At 37.1% G+C, this 24,338-nt stretch overlaps 1 protein-coding gene across 3 annotated transcripts in view; it reads left to right on the top strand.

Annotated features, from left to right (window-relative positions):
- Positions 1–24,338, top strand: part of cpne5b (copine Vb) — a 123,495-nt gene that overhangs the window by 9,850 nt on the left and 89,307 nt on the right. For all 3 annotated transcript variants that reach the window (XM_016675996.1, XM_007561294.2, XM_016675997.1), the window contains exons 3-4: positions 22,476–22,516; positions 23,189–23,235. In XM_016675996.1, coding sequence (XP_016531482.1) covers positions 22,476–22,516; positions 23,189–23,235 — 88 coding nt within the window. The remainder of the gene's footprint in view (positions 1–22,475; positions 22,517–23,188; positions 23,236–24,338) is intronic.

Raw genomic sequence — 24,338 nt, 5'->3', positions numbered from 1 at the left:
GAGAGACAATTCATATTGTCTCTTGTTTACACTGAGACACTGAGAAACTTTTCTTTTAACCCAGCCAAACAAATTTTGGAACATTTTCCACACTTACTCGCTAACAAAGCGACTGAGCGTGTTATAGATGGCACAAACAATTTGCTAGCATTTGCTATCTATCACAGTTCAGTGAATTCCTTTTTTTTTTTTTTTTCCCTTTTGCCTTTATAAATTTCCTTTTCAACTGCTGTCTGTTCTCTAATTGACAGACTGTGACTAATGCTTTCACTAAATCAATAAAATGGACTGTGGGCATGTTGGAAAGATAAAGCATGCTCTTTTCAAGAGCTTTTGCATCTGCAATATCAAAAGCCATGGCTGCCTTCACTCGTGTCATTACGTTAACAATGAATAAAATATCCCAATCACTGACCTGGAAATCACGCGCTTGGTTTGATTAAAAAACACGTAAAAATAAATTGATTTTCACCTGCCATCTCGTCCTGAAACGTTCCCCTGCAACCCGGACAGAACCGCTGCTCTGCGCGTCAGAGCTCTCAAAGCAGCAGCTATAATCAGCTCTGTCAGCTGAGATATAAACGTCTAATTCCTGCAGCCATCAAATTCTTCCACCCCGCTTACTTGTATCATGCTCGTATCTGCGGCTCTGGTCCCCGAGTGAGAGAATCTCTCCGAATGCAAACAAGGCCTGGTGAGCCAGCGGATGACACCGCTGAACATAAGTGATGTCAATTTCAGTGGAAGGAGGCTAACACTCTTTGGAAGTGTTAATGATGGTTCACTGTCATGCTGGCTTTAGTGGTTGAGAGACTGAGACACGGCTTTGATCTGTGCTCTCGGGCTGACAGGGCTCGCTGGGGTATCTGACGAGAACAGAGAAGTCATGGGCGGACAAAGTCAGATTTATCTGGGAAGGGCTGGAGCATAGCCGAAACACCATCTGTCCAGAGGACCTACGGAGAATTTGACCAGAAAGCTTGTAAACATGAGGATAACTGTAACCAAAAAGTCAATTTTGGGAGGGAGGACACTGCAACATCTACTGTACTCCGTGTTCAAAATCACAGAAAACAAAGAAAATCTTTCCTGTGAATCTGTTTATTTTTTTTATTTGAAACCGGTATATTTAAATTATGGACTATTCAAACATAACCCAACATGGGTTGTTGGGTTGTGAGAGAGAACACAAGCAAATTGTGTTCTCTCTCGCAACCTGCTTTCCTGTCTGACAACTGTCAAACAAATGCCAACAAAGTCTTTTAAAAGAGATTATTGTAGCTTAGATTAGTCGATTAAACATGGGCCTGATGACAACAGCCCAGAAAACACACATAACTATTCAGTTAAGGTTATTAGACTCGTTAAAGAAAAAGAAAAAGCCTTTAGTTTATCAACTGTTTAAAACTCTGAAGTAGAGGGCACCTGTAGCGTCTAACAATGTGACAGGCCCGGCTTCTACACACATGATCTTTTGTCTGCCATGTTCTCACAGTTCCCTTTCTCTATTGAATACCAGCTAAATCATCTAAAATAATTAAAAAGTGGTGAAGCTATTTTCAATGCTGGTCAAATAGTTTTGTCAACCAGCTCGACAGGAAACTGGTCAACAACACAACAGGTTAACCAAAGAACTACTTCCTGTTCTTGGTTGCCTTGAGCTCACACTTTGTTTTCCTTCACATCTGTTTACATGTTTGTCTCATGGAAAGTAATATAATCGTCATCAACAACAAACTTGAACATAACTGAAGAGATAGAAAAAAAAAAATCGAAAATTGCCCATATGTTCTACTACCATCTTACTATTACTTTGCCTGATAAAGTGCTGACGGCAGTGATTCGTTGGAATGGCTTCTTTTCGATGGGAAATATAGGGGCACTTTAATATCTTGTGGCTCTTTTTACAATTCATTCATTCATTCATTCATTCATTCATTCATTCATTCATTCATTCATTCATTCATTCATTCATTCATTCATTCATTCATTCCTGCCCTGAGCTACAGCCAATAATGCTGTTAACAGGAAACTCTGCTGTTTGCCCTCACTGTGTATGACCTAAAAATGATCATACAGCAAAAACTTCATCTCATAAAAATAGTGTAGAAAGAAGAAGAAAAAAAAGCATCACACATAATAATCAGATCATGGAGGAAGCAATAAAACAGAAATAACTCATGATCTTTTTGTAATGTCACGTTTCAAGTGTATATGCTTTTGTAAAACTGATATTTTCTGTTTTCCATAAAATGAACATGATCAAACAGCAGTTTAATATTACTCATTTGAACTATTATCAGCTTTTTAATATAACAGAAATCACTTGAACAATCTAATCGCAGAGGACTGGCTTAACATATCTTGGTGTTATAATAAGCATGTTACCAACGTAAGTATTGCGCGGATTTGTGTTTATATCAGCTGTATTTTATAATTTTCATTTTTCTGGCTTATTACATTTGTTTTTTTTTTTCTGTTGTGGCTCTTGACAAGCCACAAATTAGACAAGGCTAAAAGGCTGCATGGAGACAAACAGTGGTCATTAAAAGGAAAAGAAAGCATGTAGGAAAGAAAACAGGTGTAAATTACATGAAGGCCAAATCCAACAACTTGTAGCAATAAACTGGTGTGTATGCAAAACATGCCGACTGGGTACAGTCCATACCACCATGATGAGCTGAACCTCTGTCATTAACCCTGTTGTTGTCATGAAATATCCAAAACAGAAAGGCTTTCAGTGCTTTTTTTTCTTTTTTTTCCCTGTTGGAAAATGGTAACATGAGTGCTTGTTTACGAAAGGAAAGAACAGGGTCACAGAATGAGTCATAAATGCAGATCAAAAAACATAAACCCTCTGAGCTGCAGACCTGATGTCCCCTCAACATTCCAGTCCAATAAACCACATTGGCAACATGTGATGAGCACCAATAGTTCTTAGCAGAAGTATCTTAGGAGTTTTAAAAATCATATATACCTAAAGGGAGTGGGGGGGAGGAGAATTTAAAAATGAACCATGGGAAATGGACTGCGGCAAACCGCTCTGCCGTCAAGATCCTGATAAAAAAAGACAGTTGCATGAAGAGTCATTCACCTGTGTGAATTGCACCCATTGTGCTGTGCCAGAAGCATCTGTTGACGACGTATGAGATGGAGTAATGGGAGCTTAATAGCTCTGTCAGAGCTTTTGAGGAAGGTGAGTCACAGCTGTGGACAGCTTCCGCTCCTGTGCAATCAGACAAATAGAGCTTCCCCCCGCCCCTTGGACCAAATCAGGGTGAGTGGCGCATTTTAATTCACTACAATGAACTAATTTGTTTTCAGTCATTTACTGTCAAAAGTGAACCTTTCACCAAATTTCACTATGCATACTGTAGTAAGTCTTACAGCTTGTCCTGAAGCTTTCCTGTAACAGAATCCTCTTATCAAAACAAATTTCCTGAACAACCATGGTGAATTTAATCTGCGGCAAAGAAAAATTAGAAATAATATGGATCATGTTTCAGCTAATTAGTTCGGCACGCTTCCGGTCGGTAGTAGCAGATTTTGATCTCTTGATTTCCCTATTGGCAAATAGCCAGCAAGGATAAACCAGGAGTCTGAAGTCCTAAAGGTATTTTTTCTGTTATTTCATTGCAAACATGTTATCTTCAATCCAGTTTAGCCAGATTGTATTTAATCCCTTATGGTAAAAGCATGAAGCCACAAAGAAACAAGTCCAATGTTTCTAGATCTCTTGAAAGTTTCCACTTTATGTCACATGGAAACCACAAATGACAAAGTATTTCATTTAGGATTTATCTGTTTTATTATTACAATGTAGTGCATAATTCTAATGTGGACGTGAATTTATTCATGGTTTCAGAATAATTTTAGAAATAAAAAGAATCTAAAAAGCATGACATGTATTTTTATTCAGTCGTACTGAGACAGTAATTTGTAGAATCGTCTTTTGCTGTAATTACAGCTGCAGGTCTTTTTCTGTATGTCTGTCAGTTTTGCACATCTAGACACTGAAATTATTGCCCATTATTATTATTTCCCTTATTTGCAAAATAGCTTGAGTTCAGTCAAATGCTCCAGTTGGATCTTTTTAATTGGATCTTGGTCTGATACTTACCTGGACTAACACATTAATATGCTTTGATCTGAGCCATTTTATTGTAACTGTGGCCGTATGGTTACCTGCTGGAAGGTGAACCTCCACTCCACTCTCAAGTCTTTTGCAGCCTCTAACAAGCTTCTTTCCCACATCGCCCTGTCATCTTCCAATCATCACTGACCAGCTCACCTATGCCTGCAAAACAAAATCCTTCCCACAGCATGATGCTGCTACCACCATGTTTCCCGTGGAAATGGTGTGTTCAGGGATGATTTCCCCCGACACATTGTGTTTTGCATGCAAACCAAAATATATATATAATTTTTATCTTATTTGACTGGCTCATCTTTTGTTACTAGACAGTTTTCCACTAATGTTCTCCAACAAACATCTGACAGATTCGCATTACATGTATTTCTGCTGGGATCACATCAAACGCACTATTTACTTATAAGATATCTTAGGCTACAGGTATTAGTTGCACCAGATTTCACTTAGTGGGATCAAAGTACAGGGGGTTGAATACATGTTAGTGCAACACTTTTATAACACTACTTGCATTGGTCTATCACATAAAACGACAATAAAATACACAACACTGCAAAATACAGGGTCTTTGTCGTCGGGAGCATTGCAGCAGGCTCGCCTAAAACAGAACTAAAGTGGGACGACAGGCACACTGTGTGGCAGCAGTGGCAACTCGGAGGATCAGTTTGTCAACTTGTGATCCCCCTGACACTTAAAACCTCATATTACAGTTTGTCAATTCCTCTTGAGAACTGTATTTCATAATTGCAGCTGAAAAATGAAAGGGAACAATAATTTATTGCTCATGATTTTAGTGTGAGCAGCGCTTGTCGAGTGAGCATCTTGTGGCGAAAGAGGCATTATTGAGTTTACTCCTCAGAGTAGATGCGAAATTGCTTGTCCATTTTCAGCCCATAGATCCGTCTGAGCCCCGCCTGTGCTCTCTTCAGTGCAGGAGGGGATGATTAGGTAAGACGGTCATGTGTGGTTATGACAAAGACGGGGATGTGTGAAAGTGTGTGGGCGAGATGGGCCGATTTGATTATGGAGCAACCACTTGCCCTAAAGGGAAGAATGTGATGAATGAGGAAAAAAGAAGGCTGTTATTGAGTGTGATAGGGAATATCTTGTTTCCCCGCCTGCTTTTATAGCATCTTGATTGCATCTTAAAGTGGTTTAGGACAATTTTTGTACCAAACATGACTGTACATTCACATTTCTGTTGGCTTTCTGCACAGGTAAAGCTGTGGTAACGCTGCCTGCTTTTTTATTTATTTATTTATTTTTTCCTTCTGTGTTTCCTGGACAGGAATTTTACCAAACATTTCTGGAGTGAGTGTAAAGTAAAAAGCAACCATCTAAAACTGGGTTAATTTATATTTAAAAATCAGAAACTGAGGACCAATGTCAAGTATTCATCTTAACTTGAAGAGACATACAATAACTGTAAAGTGTTAGTGAAAAGATTTTTGCTTAATTGCGTTTAAACAAATTAACGGTTAATGTTTACAACGATGCACACTGCTTCCTGTATTTCAGTTTTGTACAGTAGAGTTCACTGACCGTTTTCACTGTTTAAATGCCACTGAAATCCTAACCAAATCAAAAAGAATTTAATTAATCCCATGAAAACTGAGTTGTTTCAACAAAATGAACAAATCAATTATTCAAAAGGAATTAGAGGGACAGATAGATCAAGCTGTCAATCTCACGTAAGCTTCTTCTTGTGGCGCAAAGTTATTGTAAGAGGTTATTGCACTGGGCTAGAACGACTTTATTTATTGGTACTTATTGGAGTGGAGCTGAAGGATCCTCAGACTCATGGTCTGGAGCTGTTTAATCAGTGTTGTCCATTATGTTAAGATTGAGCAGCATTCATCTTCTCAACATTACTTTTTAGTGGATTCGAAGCTCCCACATTACCTGGTTTCCTCATCATCATTAGCCCACTGGTGCAGCAGCTCAGATGAATTAGTACTGAAAAAGTGGCAACGCAGGCTTGTAACAATGCAACATCCTGTTTCAAAACACGGCTCTTTCAGAAATAGCCTTGATTCCTTTTTGTTCACACGCTCGCTGGAGCAATTTCCATTGAACAGATATCTGTAAACCTACCCCTCTTCCAAAAATGAAAATCACTTTCTAAATACTGCTAGTCCCTTGCAAAGCTGCTCGATACCTCTCGAATTTCATCACATCTAGTACAACCAAATGTCTTCAAGGGTCACCTAATAATGCCTCATGGAGTTCTTGTGTCATCTAATCGCGGCTGCTCTGTGAAGGCCTCGGAGAAGTTGAACTCGGTGAAAGCCTGTTCAGGTCACTGGTTTGTTCCGGTTTTCTATCAGTCTGACCTTCCTTTTCCCTGAAGCAAGTAATCTATTTCATCCCTGGCCAGGCAAACCCAATGGAGAAAGGGCAAAGAATCACTTTGTGACGGTATCACCGCATTCATATAAGTCCCACATCGTATTTTTCTTGGAAGAGACATGATCAAAGTGTTGGAAAGGTAGCAGAGTGACGGAGAAAGAGATGGGGTGAAATCTTCAAGAGTTTGTGTGAGTGGACTTAGGTAACTTAAGAAAAGGTAAACAAGATTAGACTCTTGATCAATTTTAGGCAAAATAAAATATGTCTCTGTTTCAGAGTAACGTTTCATGTAGTACTTTGCTAACAAAGCAAACCCTCCGTCTTCACTCTGCCTCTGAGTGTTGTTTCATCTGCCTTCATAGTCTCAAAGTCTGATTGAGAGACATTAGTGTCTGAAATACTTTCCTGCCGCCTTGTTCCCAGTAGAATCCATGGTTTTGCAAGACCAATATTCATGCTGTGTAATTTTTTTCAGCACTCGTTAATTTAATTTTAGAGGGACTTGACGCCTACCTATGATGATGGATAAAAAGGGTGGGGTTACTCGTGGACTACATCTTTGGGAGACTGGTCTCGGTTTGGAGATTAAAGGGGAAGTTCTAATCACAATGTGGAGCTACTTGACTTCATGCTGGGTGTGCACCGATACTGTAGATGTGACTTATGCAGCTCTCCCAGGCGCCTGGTGCTGTTTGATCTCACACATCTGAAGGAAGACTACTTTTTTTTTTAAATCCTCTGTGCTTATGACAGGCAGTTTTGTATCATTATACAGTTGAAACCAGATATTTGCATATGCAGTGGAGAAAGAGAACCTTTTTCACACTCTTCTCATACTTAATAAGGAATAATGTTTCATTTTTATTTTTGGTCAGTTGATGTTGATAAAATTATTTCTGAATTATTGTTGATTGGCTACAATGTAAGGCTTATATTTAGAAGCCTTATATACTCCTCCAAAAGAATTAGCTCACACAATTATAAGCAAGAACACATAATTTTTTAGGGATAAATTCTGTGTTCTTGCTTATTTATTTTACCTATATTCTGTCCACTAGTACTTCAGACCCATAAAATATGTTTTACTCAAAGCTCCACCATCTAATGTGTTTACAAAATAAGTTTTTTACACATAGATCAGCAAGAACTTTTTTTTAGTTAAGAGTGGTGTTACTTTAAAACAGTGTTACTCAAGTCAAACTAAAATATGACAATTAGTAATTCTGTAATTTACCAGGACGTTTTGTGCCTATTGAACAGATTTTAGCCTTAATTTCTTCATATCATCTAATTTACATAAAAGATTGATATGTTTATTTTTATGAACAATCACAAATTCATATGGTCTGTATTTGTTTTTTGTTTTTTTTGTTTTTTTGAAAAGGGGGATTGTTCTGAAGAAAATACAAGTGACTGATCGAGAAAGATTGACTATATCATCATTTTCGGTTTATGAAAACACACATAGCTGCATTATCAAGAAAGCAGTGACAAGGCGTAGCTGTAAACGACTCTATTTGCATAGTTAGTTCTCTCATGATATTTTCTGAAATGATCAGAAATAGCGCCAGTAGAAACAACATGCTTTCAGGTGAACTTTCAATTTGTCCAATTCTTTGGTTTGTGATTATTATTAAATAAAATCTAATGAGATCCACATTTGTCCCAGCTGCACAAGTGTACTTTGAATAGAAATGAACAAAAGTACTGTGCCAAACTATGACTGTGAACTTGTTAAATTACACCTTCTAAACATTTGCATGTTCCCGTGTAAACATTAGCATTTAGATTAAAGTACCACGGCGCAGAAGTGAAGCCTCGCCGACTCACAAGAATGACTGCAGACTCTAAGTCTGGATGACATTCATGGCTGCTGAGAGAGAATGATCCACGTTCTCTTTTTTGGTGTATCTGGAGAAGCTCATTAGCCCAGAGAGAAGGTCCCGGAGGCAAACAGAGGTGGAAAGCTGACATTAAAATTTTCTTTCTGCAGCGACCCAATTCTCTAGTATAATTATACAGTTCACAATGAACTAAGTCTGATCAAGTGTCCAAAAGTTTTACCCCAGGATGTTGGTTTTAAAAGTCAGAGACACTTTACCTTTTCTCGTTGTGTTTATTCTTTGTTAATTTATTTAAAGAATGAAGTTGTAAAGGCAGAGAGCTTCACATCTTTCCATGTTGTCTAATTGGCGTGAGCTTTAAAAGGCAGTTGTCTGATGGGCAAATGAAATGCAAGGAAGTACTTGTTGTTTTTCTCAAATTACTTTTTCCTTAAAATTAACCATCACATTTTTACACCACGCACACACACACAAGAAAAACACAAATGCATGAATCCATAAATATTCCATGAATCTCATTTTGTCGGGGTCCTAACCCTCCAGTATGTGCTGCTGCTTGTTAGGAATTTTCTGATGATCCCGGTCTTCCCGGGCAGGTTGAAGGCTCCCGATGTGTGTCTGGCCGGCAGAGCGGGAGTCTCCCTGGAGGAGATCTCGGTCTGAATAATTCAGCAGCTGGTGGGAAAAACGATCCTGCTTGGTTCTGTCATCGATCCGACACTAACGCAATGCCAGTGCGATAATTTGGACATAGGTGATTGAGGATTTTAGGGGCCCCAGAGTGGACTATATTTGTTTTAATTGAGTTTGTTCTAGGTTTTAGCCCTACGGAAGGTAAACGAGAAAAAGTAATACGGGGAAAATATCTTCTTTATTGTTAAAAACTTTGCAATGAGAAAGTGATATAGATTTTTTTTTTCTATTTAATAATTACATCCCTTTGATTCAATTTTGCAGTTAGGACAATAGCAGGACACCAAAGTAATAATGAAGACAAATAATGAGAGAAACAATTTAAGTGATAGAGAGAAAGTGAAATGTGTTGGGACAACTCCTCTAACTTTAATAAAAGTGTGCTCCATATGCTTAAGCCACCGCTTCGTTCTTTTGCTCATAAACATATTACTGTCATTCTTCCGCCCCCACAGCTCCCTATATTGCTCGTATTACACATTTCCTTGAGTCTCCATCTGTTCACCCCACTCTTATTTGGTATCCTGTTGTACAAGTCCTCCTCCAGTGTCCTCTCCTTTCTTTATTTCTTTTTCTTCTGCATCAATCTCTTGCTTTCTCATCTCAGCCAATAGAAAACATGGCTGAGATGCCATGCTTTCTATTGGTGCAATAGATGTTGCACCAATAGATGCAACATCTATTGGTGTTGCATCTGTTTTTGTTAGAATCCATCCATCTTCTGAGAATAACGTTTATATCCAATGTCCTGAGGCAGAATGTATGTACTTTTTTTATATATATATTTTCATTGCTGGATATAAAACTCTTTTTTTTTTTAAATATTGATTTCTTTACCCAGGTTTCTTTCCAATTCTGAGTTTAAATCCCGGTTTTGTGAAAAATAATAAAAATATTCCCGTCTTTACGTAAACACTCAATGGCCACTTTATTTGGTACACCTGGCTACCCAGCTCAGCCCCCATCTATCTGGTGTCAACAAAGAGTCCTTGGCGAGTCCATTATACAAGATGTTATTCTTCTGTTCCGCCGCATCTCAAAGCTGCTCTGTTGGATTTTGATCTGGTGACTGTGGAGCTTATTTGAGAACAGCGAGCTTTTGTCATGTCCAAGAAACCTGTTTGAAGTTATTTAAGATGTGCGCATTATTGTGCTGGAAGTAAAGATAACATGATAGGTACTCTGTGGTTATAAGTGGAAGAACATTGTCAGCAACAATATTGCGCTTGCCTGTGGTATTTTGCCAAAGCTGAACAGCGCTACCTATGAGTCCCCCATAGGTAGAGCTGTTGCTGGCACGTCTCTTTGTTAGATTTGGGATTTTTATTACCAGATATAATTGCATTATCAGTTTTTTTTTTTTAATTCCATGTCATTTACCCTTTTTGTGAAACTTCTTGTAAAATTTGTCTGTGAAAAGATGCCATATAAATAAACATTGTATCTTCGTCAATGTTTTAACATGTTGTGCTCTTAGTGATGGTATTCGGCATACCTTGGCTGTAGCAAGTGGTTATTTGAGATACTGACAACTTTCTCTCCTCTGACGTCAACAAGGCAGTTTGGTTCACAGAGCTGCTACTTGCTGTTCATTTTTCTTTGTCAGGCCATTCTCACACCAAGTGTGCTCTACCCCGGGGTGGCTTGTTATTTGGTTAAGAACCCTGATATTGCAGGTGCAGCTACTGTGATGTCTGACACTGTAAAAGTTTGGATTTTGCAATGAGGCTGAAAAAACAATCTTGCATTTGTTAGTGTTCTTGACAGCTCCTTGTTTGATCATATCGTTAACATCCATTTCGATGAAAACGCACACCTTTTGCTGCATTTTTCCAATACCTACAGGTTTGTATACCTGTAAACATGTGCAATCTCCAGGTGTCTTTCAGAGGTATTGTGTCCACCCATTATTTCTCAGCACTGAGTAAGTTTTGATAGCTGAAAATTTTTTTGCTTAATAATTGATTGGATTACCTGGAACAAATCTTCATTGGAATCTTTGCCTATTGAATTTAATTTCAATGCAATTTATTTCTCGCCTTTGTCTTTCTGGGGTTGCTTTTAAAGCTAAGATGGATGGGAGCTATAAAGTACCTTTAGTATGTTTTTAAAAAATGGAAAAGTCGTTTTAAAAAGGTTATTTTAGCTCATGCCCCTTTAAGATGCAGCATTTCCTGTAGTCTATCGTCATGTGACTCCACCCCATCCAGTATGTGACAAGAAGTTAAAGAGATGATGAGGTTGAGAAAATGGAGGGAATTTCAAAAGTTGAAGCGGTGGCAGTAGAGTTGGTTGGAGCAAAACTTTATGGCTGCAGTCTGGAGACCTTTTGTGTTGCCAGAGCACACGTATCATGGCGTTCGCCTGGTCAACTTAAGCCACAACCCTCCCTGGTGATATGTGATGTGAGTTTTTATTTTGAAATGTAAGCTCATGTGCAGCATGGTATTCATTCACCAGACAAGCACCACGAGGTGAGTGCCGTGACATGGGAGGTCTCCAGGCTGCAGTCGTACTTGTCTCAGTTGAGCTTCCAAAAATTCCTTCCAAAAATCAATTATTTGACAAGATTTTAGGTTCAGCAAAACATTTGAAGTTAAGTCATTTCATACTTCTAAACTTGCTCAGTTGTGCCTATTTTTCAATAACACAACGATGAAAAGTACACCTTTTTATCATTTACTTGAAGACGCTGTGGTTTTAAAGTCCATTAAAGTGGTGAAGAAAAGTGCTGTCCAGAGGAATCCTACCATCAATATAAGTGGCTGTGAATTATTTATGCTTGTCTATCACACTCTCTATTGTTGGAGGCACAATGGAGAATGTGATAAGCATTCTTTATTGTGAACACTAACCCAGTAATAAGTGGGTTAGTGTTATTGTCCACTTATTGCTATTGAGGTGAACTGCTCAATATGTCATGATATTGATTTCAGACCACATCGCCCAGCCCTATTTAGTACATTTCGTTGCCCGGGAACAGCAGTCAGAGAGTTTGCCATATTGGACAAGCATACTTCAAATATTTCCCAACGAAAGTAAAGAAGTCCTGTTGATCGCCCTTGCTCTGGTTTATGATCTCTGTGCGATCCATGAAAAGTCTTATGGGTGCATCACTGGGCTGCTCAAAATTATTGATAAGGTGTTCCTTGATTGGTCTAACGGTGCAGGAATCTTCTGTGCAGTTCATTGTTATGGTATTTGCATGTCTGGTTACTGATTGCTGCATATATGAGCTTGTATCAGTAGCAGCTTATCCATGAGGCTTGTCCTTCATCCCAGAAAACTGACTACACTGGCTTCTATTCAAGGTTGCAGCCTAATCATGTCTACACCAACATGGCAGTGGTCCAGATGACCTAATGTTACAAACTTTAAACATTAGACTGGCCTGGTTCACCTTTTCTGTCTTCATGTCAATTGCAACTGAGAGATGGGACACCTCTCGGCCACTTCAGTAGGTAAAATATATCCTACTTGGGTTTTAAGCAATAAAAGCATTAGTCATGATGTTCATGGACGTAAACTAAAATAACATGCTGGGCTTGCCTCTTATTCCATGCTGCGTCTTGGCTCATACCACCTCATAACAGTAAAGTCCTCATAAAATCTGTGAAGAGAGTTTCTGTCTTTACAGCATTTTATAGCCTGTTGTTTTTTTTTTTTTAAGTATTTACATTTTTTATTCTTGTATGACAATAAGCATGACAAGAACTGATATATAATGTCAAAGATATGCTACATATTTGAAAAATATAGACTTTTTAAAAAAACTTTTGTGTTTTATTGTTTGTTACTTATGTTTTATATAATTAGAATGCTTGGTTTTAGCTCTTAGGGCTTTATGTACTTTTTTGATTTTATGTTTGTCTATGAAATTTACAGTGCCTTTTCACTAATCTACATCATGGTGTTGCCTCAGTTCCACATCTTCTTGGTTGTTTTATTTTTTAATCATTGCTTATTATCCTCACTTACTTGTTTTTTTTTATTATGTTTGATTTTAAGGATTTGTATTATTTTTTGTGATGGTTAAATGTGTTTAACCTATGTAAAGCACATGCTGCTCGGCTCTATAAATATTTGTCTTAGAACTCACAAATGGGAAAATAATAGAAAAACAACCTTTTTCTAGCTTTTTCTAAAGTATTAAATTTATTAATGTTCACTAATCTTCATTAATCTTGCTTTGCATGAAGCTATTACTCAATGTCATCAGTTATCACAAATAAATTCATTTTTTACATATTCTCAATATGTTCAGCTGTAATGGGCACAAGCAAGATGTTAAGAACAGAGTGTGGGTTGCTTGCATTCAGCACAGACCTGTTTAACTCCCACAAACCATTCTTTCACTAGAAATTTACATTTTACATGGCAACCATTTGCTATTATATTCACATGCTTGCATCCAGCTTTGTCTTTGATGCTATCTATTGAACATTGTGTCGACAGCATCATTTAAACATGCAAAAAAAAAAAAACAGCATTCAATGTGTTTCAGTGTCAAGAAAATGAGCTCCTCTTAATCTCTAACCTGTGGAGGAGTTCATATAAAGTAAACGGCGTCATACATTTCTTCTTCATCACAATATGTGGGAAAACTGTGCATATATGCTGCAATAATGTGGAGCAATCTCGTGAATCGGCACATGCTCATGAATCACGCCACAACTGAGCAGCACATCCATTAGCTCCCAAAGTTTTCCTTATTAGCCTGTGGCAGCTTGTTTCTGCTGAGTTGCGCTTCGTTCCAAGTCAAGAATCTCGGCAGCTCAATATTCACATCTTCAAAGAGAGCCACTGATCCCTAGATATTTATCATCCCTCTCTCTGCCTGCTCTCTCAACACTTGGAGTTGGAATGATGAGGAAGCTCCCGCAGGTTAGAGGAAAGGGGATGTCTAATTATTGTGGTTTGTGTCAGATTTCTGTAAATAAAGTTAACAGTGTCTCTGGGTCTGTATAACAGACGCTTGTTTCTTCTCCCTGTGCAAGAGGAACTCCGTTATGCTCGGTCTATTTCTGATACAGTCTCCCAGGACTGTATTCCCTTCACTCTTTCCAACTCCATATGCACTCACACGTTCTCTGACACATTTTTTCCTCCTCTTCAGTCTTCTGCTTACATTTTATCTTGCCTTATATTCACACCCTCTTTTGATTTCACAAATTCCCATGAGCACATAGCCATAAATATAAAAATCTAGCACCCTCCTATTAAGGGATCTAGTTTCTTTAAAAAAAAAAAACAAAAAAAAAAACACACACACACAAAAACAAAACTCATTTACATTGTAAAATGTGCCTCACAAAGTTAGTTTTAAACCCCTATTTGTATTGCCAGTTCCTTGGAAATTGACTATGCAACTCTAAACTTAATTTGGTGACATTTTATTGTATAACTGCAGACTAAAACAGCTTTAGAGCGTATTTGAGAATACGACACCTAATTAACAAAAACGCTTTCTTTCATAATCCTGTTGAATAAAGGATTTCTTTTGACAGTTAATGACTCTTATGAAATTATTCTTTTTTTGCTTTGCTTTGCAAAAAAAAACAAAAAAAAAAACAGTGACCTAAAACTGCAAAGACTGCTGGCTTGTGGGAATGAAAAAGACCTCATTTGGAATGAGAGCACTGTATTTTACAGTAATTGCTGGAGTCTGCTTGCAGACATGCACTGTTTTCCTGCAGATGAAAGCCTCTAAGTCCCTGCATTTTTAACGACAGTAACAACTGTTTGATTTTCTCTGGGCTCATTTAGGAGCCGCATTCACCTGTACAATAAAGAGCTGAAGAATTTTTGGAGTCGGCGCATCTTTGGGTGGGGTTTGCTGTCAGATTTAGGGCAGCACCATTGTTGTCTTGGGGCTGGGGTGTAGGCAAGGCATCTGCTGTGTGGGGGGGGGGGCGCACTTGACATGGTGATGAAAGAATTGCTTTGATGATGTTTTGTTTCAGCAGACCTACTTTTGAATTTACCCATGTTAAACTGCTAATTGGTTGGCTGCTGGTGCCAGAAGTATCAGCTATTGCAGCCTTTTTTCCCCCCCAGTATTTTTTAACCTTTTCCCTGTTTAGTATCTTCAAAAATCTTCCAGCTGAGCTGTGGATCTCTGCAGCTCCTTCAGAGTTGCCACCTCTTTTGGCGCTGATTAATGCCCTCCTTCCTCAGTTCAGGGTGATGACCATTAGTGGTAGTTTTGCCCTACATTTTCATTTTTTTTTTATAATAATTGACAGGACAGAGTTCTTTAAAATGTTCAGAGCTTGCTACCTTGACCTGTCTGCTTCGTACCTCAGTACCTTGGTCTTCATGATGCTGTTTGTTCACTAAGTTCTTTCACAAGCATCTGGGTATTCACTGAACAGCTGCATCCACTGAGATTAAACTGCAATCTGAATGATATATTCACATTTACATGATATTTGAAATGAAATGGTTGTACTGGAGCTATCACGTCTAAAAGCGTCTGAATAGAAATTTGTTTCACATTTTTATGATTTAATTTATTTATTTTTTGTAAAGATGAACAGTAAAGACTCAGTTTTTCCTCCCTTTAATAATTATGCACAATTTTGTGCTGGGGAATAAATTGAAGTTTATGGTTTTAATGTGAGAAAATGTGAAAAACAAGTGGATGAATATTAATGCAATATTTTGTGTTGATATTTGTGAGCACCTTTGACCCAAAATCCTCTTTCCATCACAGCCTGTACCGACAAGCCGAGGGTGAGGGTAAGAACTTGACCAGTGAGACAAAACCATCATGCAGCTCTATCTTTAACAACAGCCTGGAGCACCCTCAAACCTGCAGACATTTATTTTTCCATCTGTCAATCCACTGATTCCTTTCTCACCCACTCACAAATAAGACTGCAATACTCCTCAAATTCTCGACCCCAGGAGACCATTAATTTCCAACCTGGAGCAGACAGTCGATGCCTTTTCCATCTCAGAAGCCAAGCTTTAAACTTGGAGGTGCTCATTCTGACACCAGCTTTTGCACATGTAACTACAAACCGTCCTTAACCATTTGCCATCTTTCGCTATTGCGAAGATCCTGAGGAACTGATAATGCATGTGCTGTTTTTTGTTGTTTTTTTTAAAGCATTGATCTACTCTGACAAAACGCTGAAATATTACTATGAATCTCAAGAGTAAAAAACAATGTACTCACATACGACAGATTCCCTGCATTTATGCATTTGGAAAATATTTGCCACTCTGTAATTATATTTACAGCTCAATGAAAATGTATTTGCCCTCTTACAGGTTTCTTCTGTTTGCTTTGTTTTTCACACTTGACTATACATCTTTCCTAAACCCATTTTTGGCCATTCAGAGGCGAACCTGCTGGTGTGATTTGGATCATTGGATCATTGTCATGTTGTCATAAAGGGTCTTGTTTAAGTCATTTTTAATTCTGCAGATCTCTGGGTGTGGCTTGCAACATTGAATACAACTTCCTAAAATACGGCACATTTCAGGTTTATGTTTTCACATTGGGACAGTTCGGTTTGGATGGCTTTTTGATCTCAAACGAAGTACTTAACAAATGAAATAATCGTCTGGGAAATGAAATCACTGTTTGCAAACTGCTTTATTATGTTTATATAATAAATTACATAATGCTTTATGATGTCTGATATAAAAAAAAATGTCTGATGGTTTGAAACATTTAATTGTGACTATATAGCAAAAACGGGAAAAATCATTGAACAGCAATTTTTTTTTCTACAACTCTTTAACAGTGTGTATAATTAATCAATTTTGTGTACATGCAGTGACAAATAAGCAAATAATATATAAGAAGATGTAAAAAAAATGCAATACCTTGTTTTTATTATTTGCTGAATTTTTTGTATTTTTTTTTAAATCAAAAATATCTGTTAATAAAAGAAAGGAAACTGAAGAGCAGTGGCAGGATGAAGATGGTTTGAGGTTCTGCTTACCAGGACAGATAATGGTGAGGCCATTAGAGGAATGAAACGCAGCCAACAGATAAACAGAAGGTGGAAATGACAGAGATAAAGAGGAGGCAGTAGTGGAGGACATATGGGCCGGTTCAATCTGTCCAACAACATGAACTAAATTAGGAAAGACGTGGAGAGACGGAAAGAACAACTGGTTGGTTCTTGCATGATAACGCCTGCATAGATTAAACTCAAATTCACTTAAAGACAAATAAACTGAAATCACTATGAATGAGTGAGAAAATTGTTGTACTATAAATTTGAATTACTCTTAAAAGCAGGGTGAAATTAAAAGCAGGAATAGTATATTTGCCATGTTACAACAAGAAATACATTTTAAAAAGGTTTCTTTAACTTCCTTAGTTTCCTTTACATTTTTTACAATATAAAATATTTGAGACAAACAGCTTCAATTAGCCTTTCCAACGTGGCTCACAGAGGTGGGTGTGAGGCTTATAAGAAAAGCTGTTTCTCACATTCACAGACCTTCATCTAATCTTCCTATGGACTTGGACGGCTTCAGAGACAACCCTTACGTGAACTCACAGTTCCCTCTAATGTGTGATGACAGAGTATGGAAATTTCAACACGAACTGGATTCTGAGCTAAAGATGAAAACTTAAAAAAATGAAACGCTACATGGAGTCTCATGTTTCCCTTTGGGTATTAGTGTATTTGTAAATTAAGTTAGAACAACAGAAGCATCTTTTGTCCATTTTGCAAATGAAAAGAAACTGAATATCTCCAATTTGCTGTATTGCACCACTAGTAAAAAAAATAAAAAATAAAAATAAAGACAAACTGATGATTTAACAAGAAACATGAGTTTTGTAAATTTAGAAATATACAATGATACAAAATAGCTTTTTGCCCAGATGAAGAAGAACAACTTTCCTTTAGATATAGGACACTGTACAAAAGGTTTTTGATGCCAAAGCAATAGAGCGACTTGCCTTGGACATGAGTGAGATTCCTTTCTTAGGATACTCACGAGAAACTAAAGCGATTTGACTCTATATGAAACATCTGTTTAAGGTATTTCTCCCTAACAGCGTATCATCTCCGCTAAAGCAGTTTTGTCAGACTCTCAGCACGATAAAAATTCTGACCATTTAGTACGGAGACGTTTTTGCTTTATATCATCCTCAAATGTGTTTTTAGTCATTTCTCATGCTCTTAGCGAGTTTCAGTCATTTAAATGCTGTCGACAACCAGCATGCAGCTACAAACAGGCAAAGAGGTTTCGTAAGGGTAGATAAAAATGGAGTAAACTGGGGAGGGACATGAGCTTTAATGAGCATTGCTTATGCTCTGCAGAGAAAGGGAGAACAATTTCTTTAACTAGACTTATGTGTTGGCACTACATTCATTTTTCCAATTTGTTGTTTTGCTTTTAAAAAAACCCCACCATTGACAACTTTTTTGCATTAGTTTTCATTAGTTCCTCTCAATGGTATTGCTTCTGTTTTTTAAAGAGAGCACTCTAGTTGTTACTGCGGTGAGAGCAACCCATTTAAAATCCTCTGTCAGGTGTTTATTTGAATGACTTGTGACTGATTGTCTTAGAATATCAGTGTGAATGTCTTGAATATTCACAGATCAGTCAGAATTGTATGGCCAGATCTGTAGTTTATATATATATATATATATATATATATATATATATATATATAATTTTGATCAATTCTTCAGAAGAGCACTAACGTGAGTTTTAGCCATGCTTCAGTGAGAGGTCACAAATAATTTATATTGTGAACATACACAACATCACTCTGCTGTGTTAGGGAGCAGTCGGTAACAGATTATTACTAAAGTTGTCATTTGGTGTGGAATTTACACTCTCATTTATACCTTCAATAAGTGGATGATGCAGACAGCAATACTAAAACTGTAGCCTCCTTGTGTTTGTTCCAGACAACAACCATTTTCCTTCCTGTTAGTTTCTGGACCAACTTCCAGGGCATAGAAGAGAAAAAGCGTCATATTTTTAGATTTCCAACCTGGAAGTCATTGATCAGGGCAAGTCAATAATGAACAATATATGGTTTCTAGATTATCATTTTGTTTTATATCTATGATAGAGAGAGCTCTAGAGCTAGAATTTCATCACAAAGCAAAAATGGTTCTACTTATGGAGACTGGGAATCACCAAACTCCATTTTGGTTGAAATTGTCAAAACTTCCATTAAAACTTTAATTTGAATTTATTGCTCCTTTGTTTTGTGATGTAGCACAGCCATCTACAGTTTTCCATTGTACGTGATATTGTGAAAACTTGCATGCATTCATACGGCAATAATAAAGCATGACTTGAATTGAATTAGTGCCTCACACTGCAAGCTAATGTACATCGGAGAGCTGCGAGAGTTGGTGCTTGGAAATAGTCCAAATGCAATAACATTTTTATCTGGATATAAACTGAATAAATTAAACTTAGCAAAGCTGCCAGTTATCAGAAAACAAACACTGCTGAGACATTCTACTATGTAAGCCTAAAAATTAGACAATTAAAATACTCCTTTTGAAATTACCTCTGTTGGAGCAAATTAAATAAAACAAAATGTGGCATGGGAATTTTTGATGGCTATGTTACTCAAATAAAATCAACCATTTATTTTTTTTAAGTCAAACTGACAAATTTGCTTTAGTCACAGCCCATCACAGTTACAGCAGACTTTTTGAATGTGATGCATAAGACAAAAAAAAATACAATATCTTAAGTCTTTATGTGCCTCTTTTCTGACTTGAAACAACTCACAGAGTTTGATCTTAAAAGCTGTGAGGGAGGGACTGAGACTGGTACAGCTGAAAGATCAAAACAGACCGAGGCTGATGAAAGAGCAGAGCCGGTGGTTTATAGCAAATGGAGGAAAAAGGAAACAGGAAAGAAACAGAAGCAGAAACTAAAACCTGGAGGGGCCAGCAGGCTTTGGCGCCTGGAGTGAGAGCTCTCATGTCACTGTGGTGACCCTGTGAACAAAACAAAACAAGAAAGGCATTGCTTCCAGGTACAGAAGCCCCGTGGCAGACATTATAAAAAGGTCAAGTGAGTCTGATGGAAGTAGAGAACTCTCAAATATGGGCACAGACTAAGTTAGAGAATGACAGATGAACCAAAAGTGACTCAACACCAGACAAAGTCTGAACTGCTTCTAATTCAAAACTCAAATTTCACATCTTGACAGAAAAGCAGCTACATGTACACATTGTTTTATTCCTTTTTTGGAGGGGAGGGGGAAACATATTTAAAAGAGTTAGGATTACTGCACTGAGAGGGCGATGAGCAAATCAGCTGAGTACACAGACTAAGCACAACAGCAATCAGGAAGCCATTGTACAGGATCTCATACCCTGCAATCTTCTGGGGTAATGTTGCTGCTGGTAACGTTAGTTTGTAACCCATGAATGCACAAATGAGCCTGTTGGCACACACTTTGCTTTTTACTTACAACTGGATGTGTAATACAGGATAAACAAAGGAGTCTAAGTGCAAATTTTCTTTTTTTATATAATGAAAATTTGAAACTCCCATGTCTATGTAATTGGTGTATCTGTAAAAGCCTGGTGAAAACACCCATTTTCTAAGTTTGACCAAATTTTTTATCTCTTGATTTTAACCCTCCAGCAGCTCCAGGACGGGTTGATTGGACCCTTATATTAGTGTACGTGGACCCAGTAGGGTTGCACTGACCCCACTTGCACTTTTAAACCTTAATATTCCTAGAATAACAACCCTAAACAGGAAAAAAAATATATAACCTAAGCTATCGATTCTTAAGTAAAAGTATTCTTAATATACATTCATATGTGAGCACATGAATAAAACAAAAGTTAGGAAAACCTGATATTTAATCTAAGTACACTTATTACTCTCAACAAAGAAAAGTACATTTTCTATTGCTTAATTGAAATCCTGTTAAGTTCACATTGGGAACTGAAGGGAAATATGAACATGAAACTTTAAATTTGAGTTTGGTCCTTTAGTAAAGGATTATTTTACTGTTTTTTTTAAAGAGTAAACCTATTTAAGAAAGCCTTGCAACATAGCACATGAGAATTGAGGTTCAAAGGACATTAAGTGGGTCTTCCAGGCTCATTGAAACATCATATGCAGAACAGAGTCAAGCAGGCGTGAGACCAAATATAGGGATCAATTACGTACTCAAATATGTGCCAAGGCTTCTTAGTTGGAGTATAAGTATACATTCTTATGCTAGATTTTTTTTTTCTTGCAGCAAAGGCTAAAAGATTAAGATAATTATTGTCTAGTGTCCTTGATGCAAGTGTATAGAAATCAGACAAAAGACGCTTTGGATCCAATTTGGGATTTTTTTTAAATAAATTTGGATTGCATTTAATCATTTCTCATTCACAATCTAAAATAGCAGAATATTCTAAACATTATTACTTTTTATGGAATAATGATCACATCTTAATATTGTGGAGCAAAAGGTAAGGCTTAACTACATCATCCCAGAAAGACCAGGCCCCCTTTGCAAAGATTTATCTGTAATAAGGATTTTAACAAATATTTCAGTGCCAACAGATTTTATCATGTCTGTTTCTCAATTTAACAAATTCTTACATCTTAGAGCCTAACAGTACCTCAGTGTAGTACTGTGCACATCTGAAGGAATGTCGCCTCTTAGACCTCAAATATTTACAGAGAAATAGAGAAAAAGGACCTGATCCAACACATTAATAAACAAGTCTCTGCAAACCTATTTCTTGCATCTAACTCTAAATGAAACATCTTATATTTTGACCAAGAAAAGCAGTGGTGCCTCTAATTCAACACATTTCACATATTTCCAAGTTACAGTTTTGCTTCATGACTTTAGATGTATTATTTCTGTAGCGGTTTTTTCTCCCTTTGGAATTGCCAGCAGGGGTCTGACCATCAGAATGACTGAAAACATCTGCCTGACCAAAAAAAAAGAATAAAATAATGATGAGAAACGAATGGCTGGTGCGGAAACCATACATGATGCAAAGTAGTTTCCCATTTTCTGCCTGAAAACACTCTTATTTTACCATATGATAATGTGCTGAGAGTCGAACAAGAGGCAGAATTACGGAACAAGAATGACTTTATGGAGCTATTCTTTTCTTTCCTCTGTTGCATACACAACTAATTTAAAAGTGTGTTCTAGATTACCATATGGTTCTTAGATCATTTTCATATGTGTGAGATGTTGCTGTATTTTTTGTTTGTTTGCTAAACATGAGAATAGATGCCTATCAGTCAAGTTTTGTACAGGATTTTAATTTTAGACTTTTTACATTAACCAAATTTAGCAGTAAATGCCATTAAAGGTAAAAATTATAAGGTTTTCAGATTTTCTGATGTTAAATACATCTTTGTTTCGCTACTAACCTTTAATTACTTACTTAACCAGAATGAGTATGAACTGTTTCAATTATCTTTTCAATTCAATTTATCTTTTTTTTTTCTACCAGAAATCTGCTGGACAAAGACACCTTCTCAAAGTCCGATCCTAGTAAGTACTTCATAAAGAAAAAAATGTTTCTGTCAGATTCTTGTATTATATGGCCTTTTTCATATTGTTTCTTTCTATGTTTGTAACTTCTTCTTCTTTTTTTTTTTTACATATTTGTTAACACTATCACCAAGTTGTGACAGTATCGTATGAGACATAATCTGTGAAAAGATTGAACATCGCTCCTGGTGAAAAACAACCAATCAGAGCCAGGATGAAGCTTTTAATCATATTTGTGTACATGCTGCTCAACATGATAATGGCAGAGAAACAACTTGTCTTATTAGAAAAATCATTTATCCACTGTCTTTGGTGTGTATTTGTGAAGATTACTAATTATTTTGAGAAAGCAAAATAATTAGTTTTTTTCACAGATTGTCTGTCTTGTCTTCTACTGTCATGACATATTTATAATTTTGAAGACGTCTTTTTTTATATATATATATATAAAAACTGTGTACTGCAGGTTGAACGTTTTGCCGTCCTGTCATTTCTGAGAATCTTTGTTTTACTTTAAGAGCTATTACTTGAGTTCAACTTCTTATATTACCACTTTGTTTGAACTGGCTGTATTTTTTTTATTTGGTCTTTCCCTCTGTTTTATGTTTCCAATGTTTCCTGCACAAAATGTATTATTTTTATTGCTGTTTTGTACTTTTTTCCACCCCACAGTGTGTGTACTGTATACGCAGGGTGTTGAAACCAAACAGTGGAGAGAGGTGAGTGTGCACACAATCACACACGTACGTCAAAGAAATGAATCCTTTCCAATTAAGCTGCAGTAGTTTGGTTGAGACATAGCATTTCAGTAGCTGTTTCACTGCGGGCTTACAGCAGTTTATTATACCGATTTATTAAAAGCTTCTCAAGCATCATTTTTCTGAAAATGTCAGAGAAACATCCGACTAATTGGGGCTTTAAAGCAAAAGAAAAAGAAAAAAGAAAGGGATGATCAATATGTTGGCATTTTGGGGACTAAAAAGCTCTCTGTCGAGGGATTAAAACTATTCTCATTGTACTTGTTTACTTTATGTAGCTTATTTAGAATGAGCACCAGTTCTCTCTTTGTCATACGATTTATTTGTTTGCCTTGTAAATAGCCATAATAATGCAGGCAGGTATCAGCATTGACGCTGCTTATCCAGGGAACAGAAAAGAGGTGGGTTTAAAGTAGATACAAATAAACAACATACACAAGTGGACAACTATGCCTATATGTATTTCTTATTTTAGGTATCTAATTATAGTGGGGCTTTGTTATAAATAAGAAAAAAAAAACTTCTAGTTGTGAAAAAATACTTTAACATGAGTCTTGATGAGAAGAAGCAACAATTTCATTAAAACCTTTCGAGTTGAGAACAAGCATATGGTCAAAAGAGTCTGTCAAGTCTGCTCTATCTAACAGTTTATTCTGTTCTTGGTTCTGATCAGTAAATCTTCTGACAGAAGGTTGTCACTGTTAGTGGCTGCTTCCCATCACAGGGAAGAGACGGAGCTGTAGGTGTGACGTTGTGGATTGTTGTGCACCAAGGACTTTATGGAGCTCAGCACAGGCCATCTTGGCATCTACCTTTTGTGAAGAAAAAGGGGTCTGTGTTTGACGTTAAAGACGACAACTTTGATACGTTCTGAGTACAGGGAAAATTAGGCCTGAGAATCAGATCAGTCCCCTGCTGTTTGAAAACACCGGGTATGTAAAATGGACTGAACTTATATAATGATTTTCAATCATTTTGACCACGCAAAACATTTTACACTAGAGTCACCTTCACCTAATCATAGCCAATTTAAGTGCCACATTGAGATGTGCCAGGACAAATCT

Source organism: Poecilia formosa, unplaced genomic scaffold (assembly GCF_000485575.1).
Source record: "Poecilia formosa unplaced genomic scaffold, Poecilia_formosa-5.1.2 Scaffold124, whole genome shotgun sequence".
NCBI classification, from domain to species: Eukaryota; Metazoa; Chordata; class Actinopteri; order Cyprinodontiformes; family Poeciliidae; genus Poecilia; species Poecilia formosa.
Note: the sequence above shows the minus strand (reverse complement) of the source record. Positions and strands in the feature narration are given on the sequence as shown.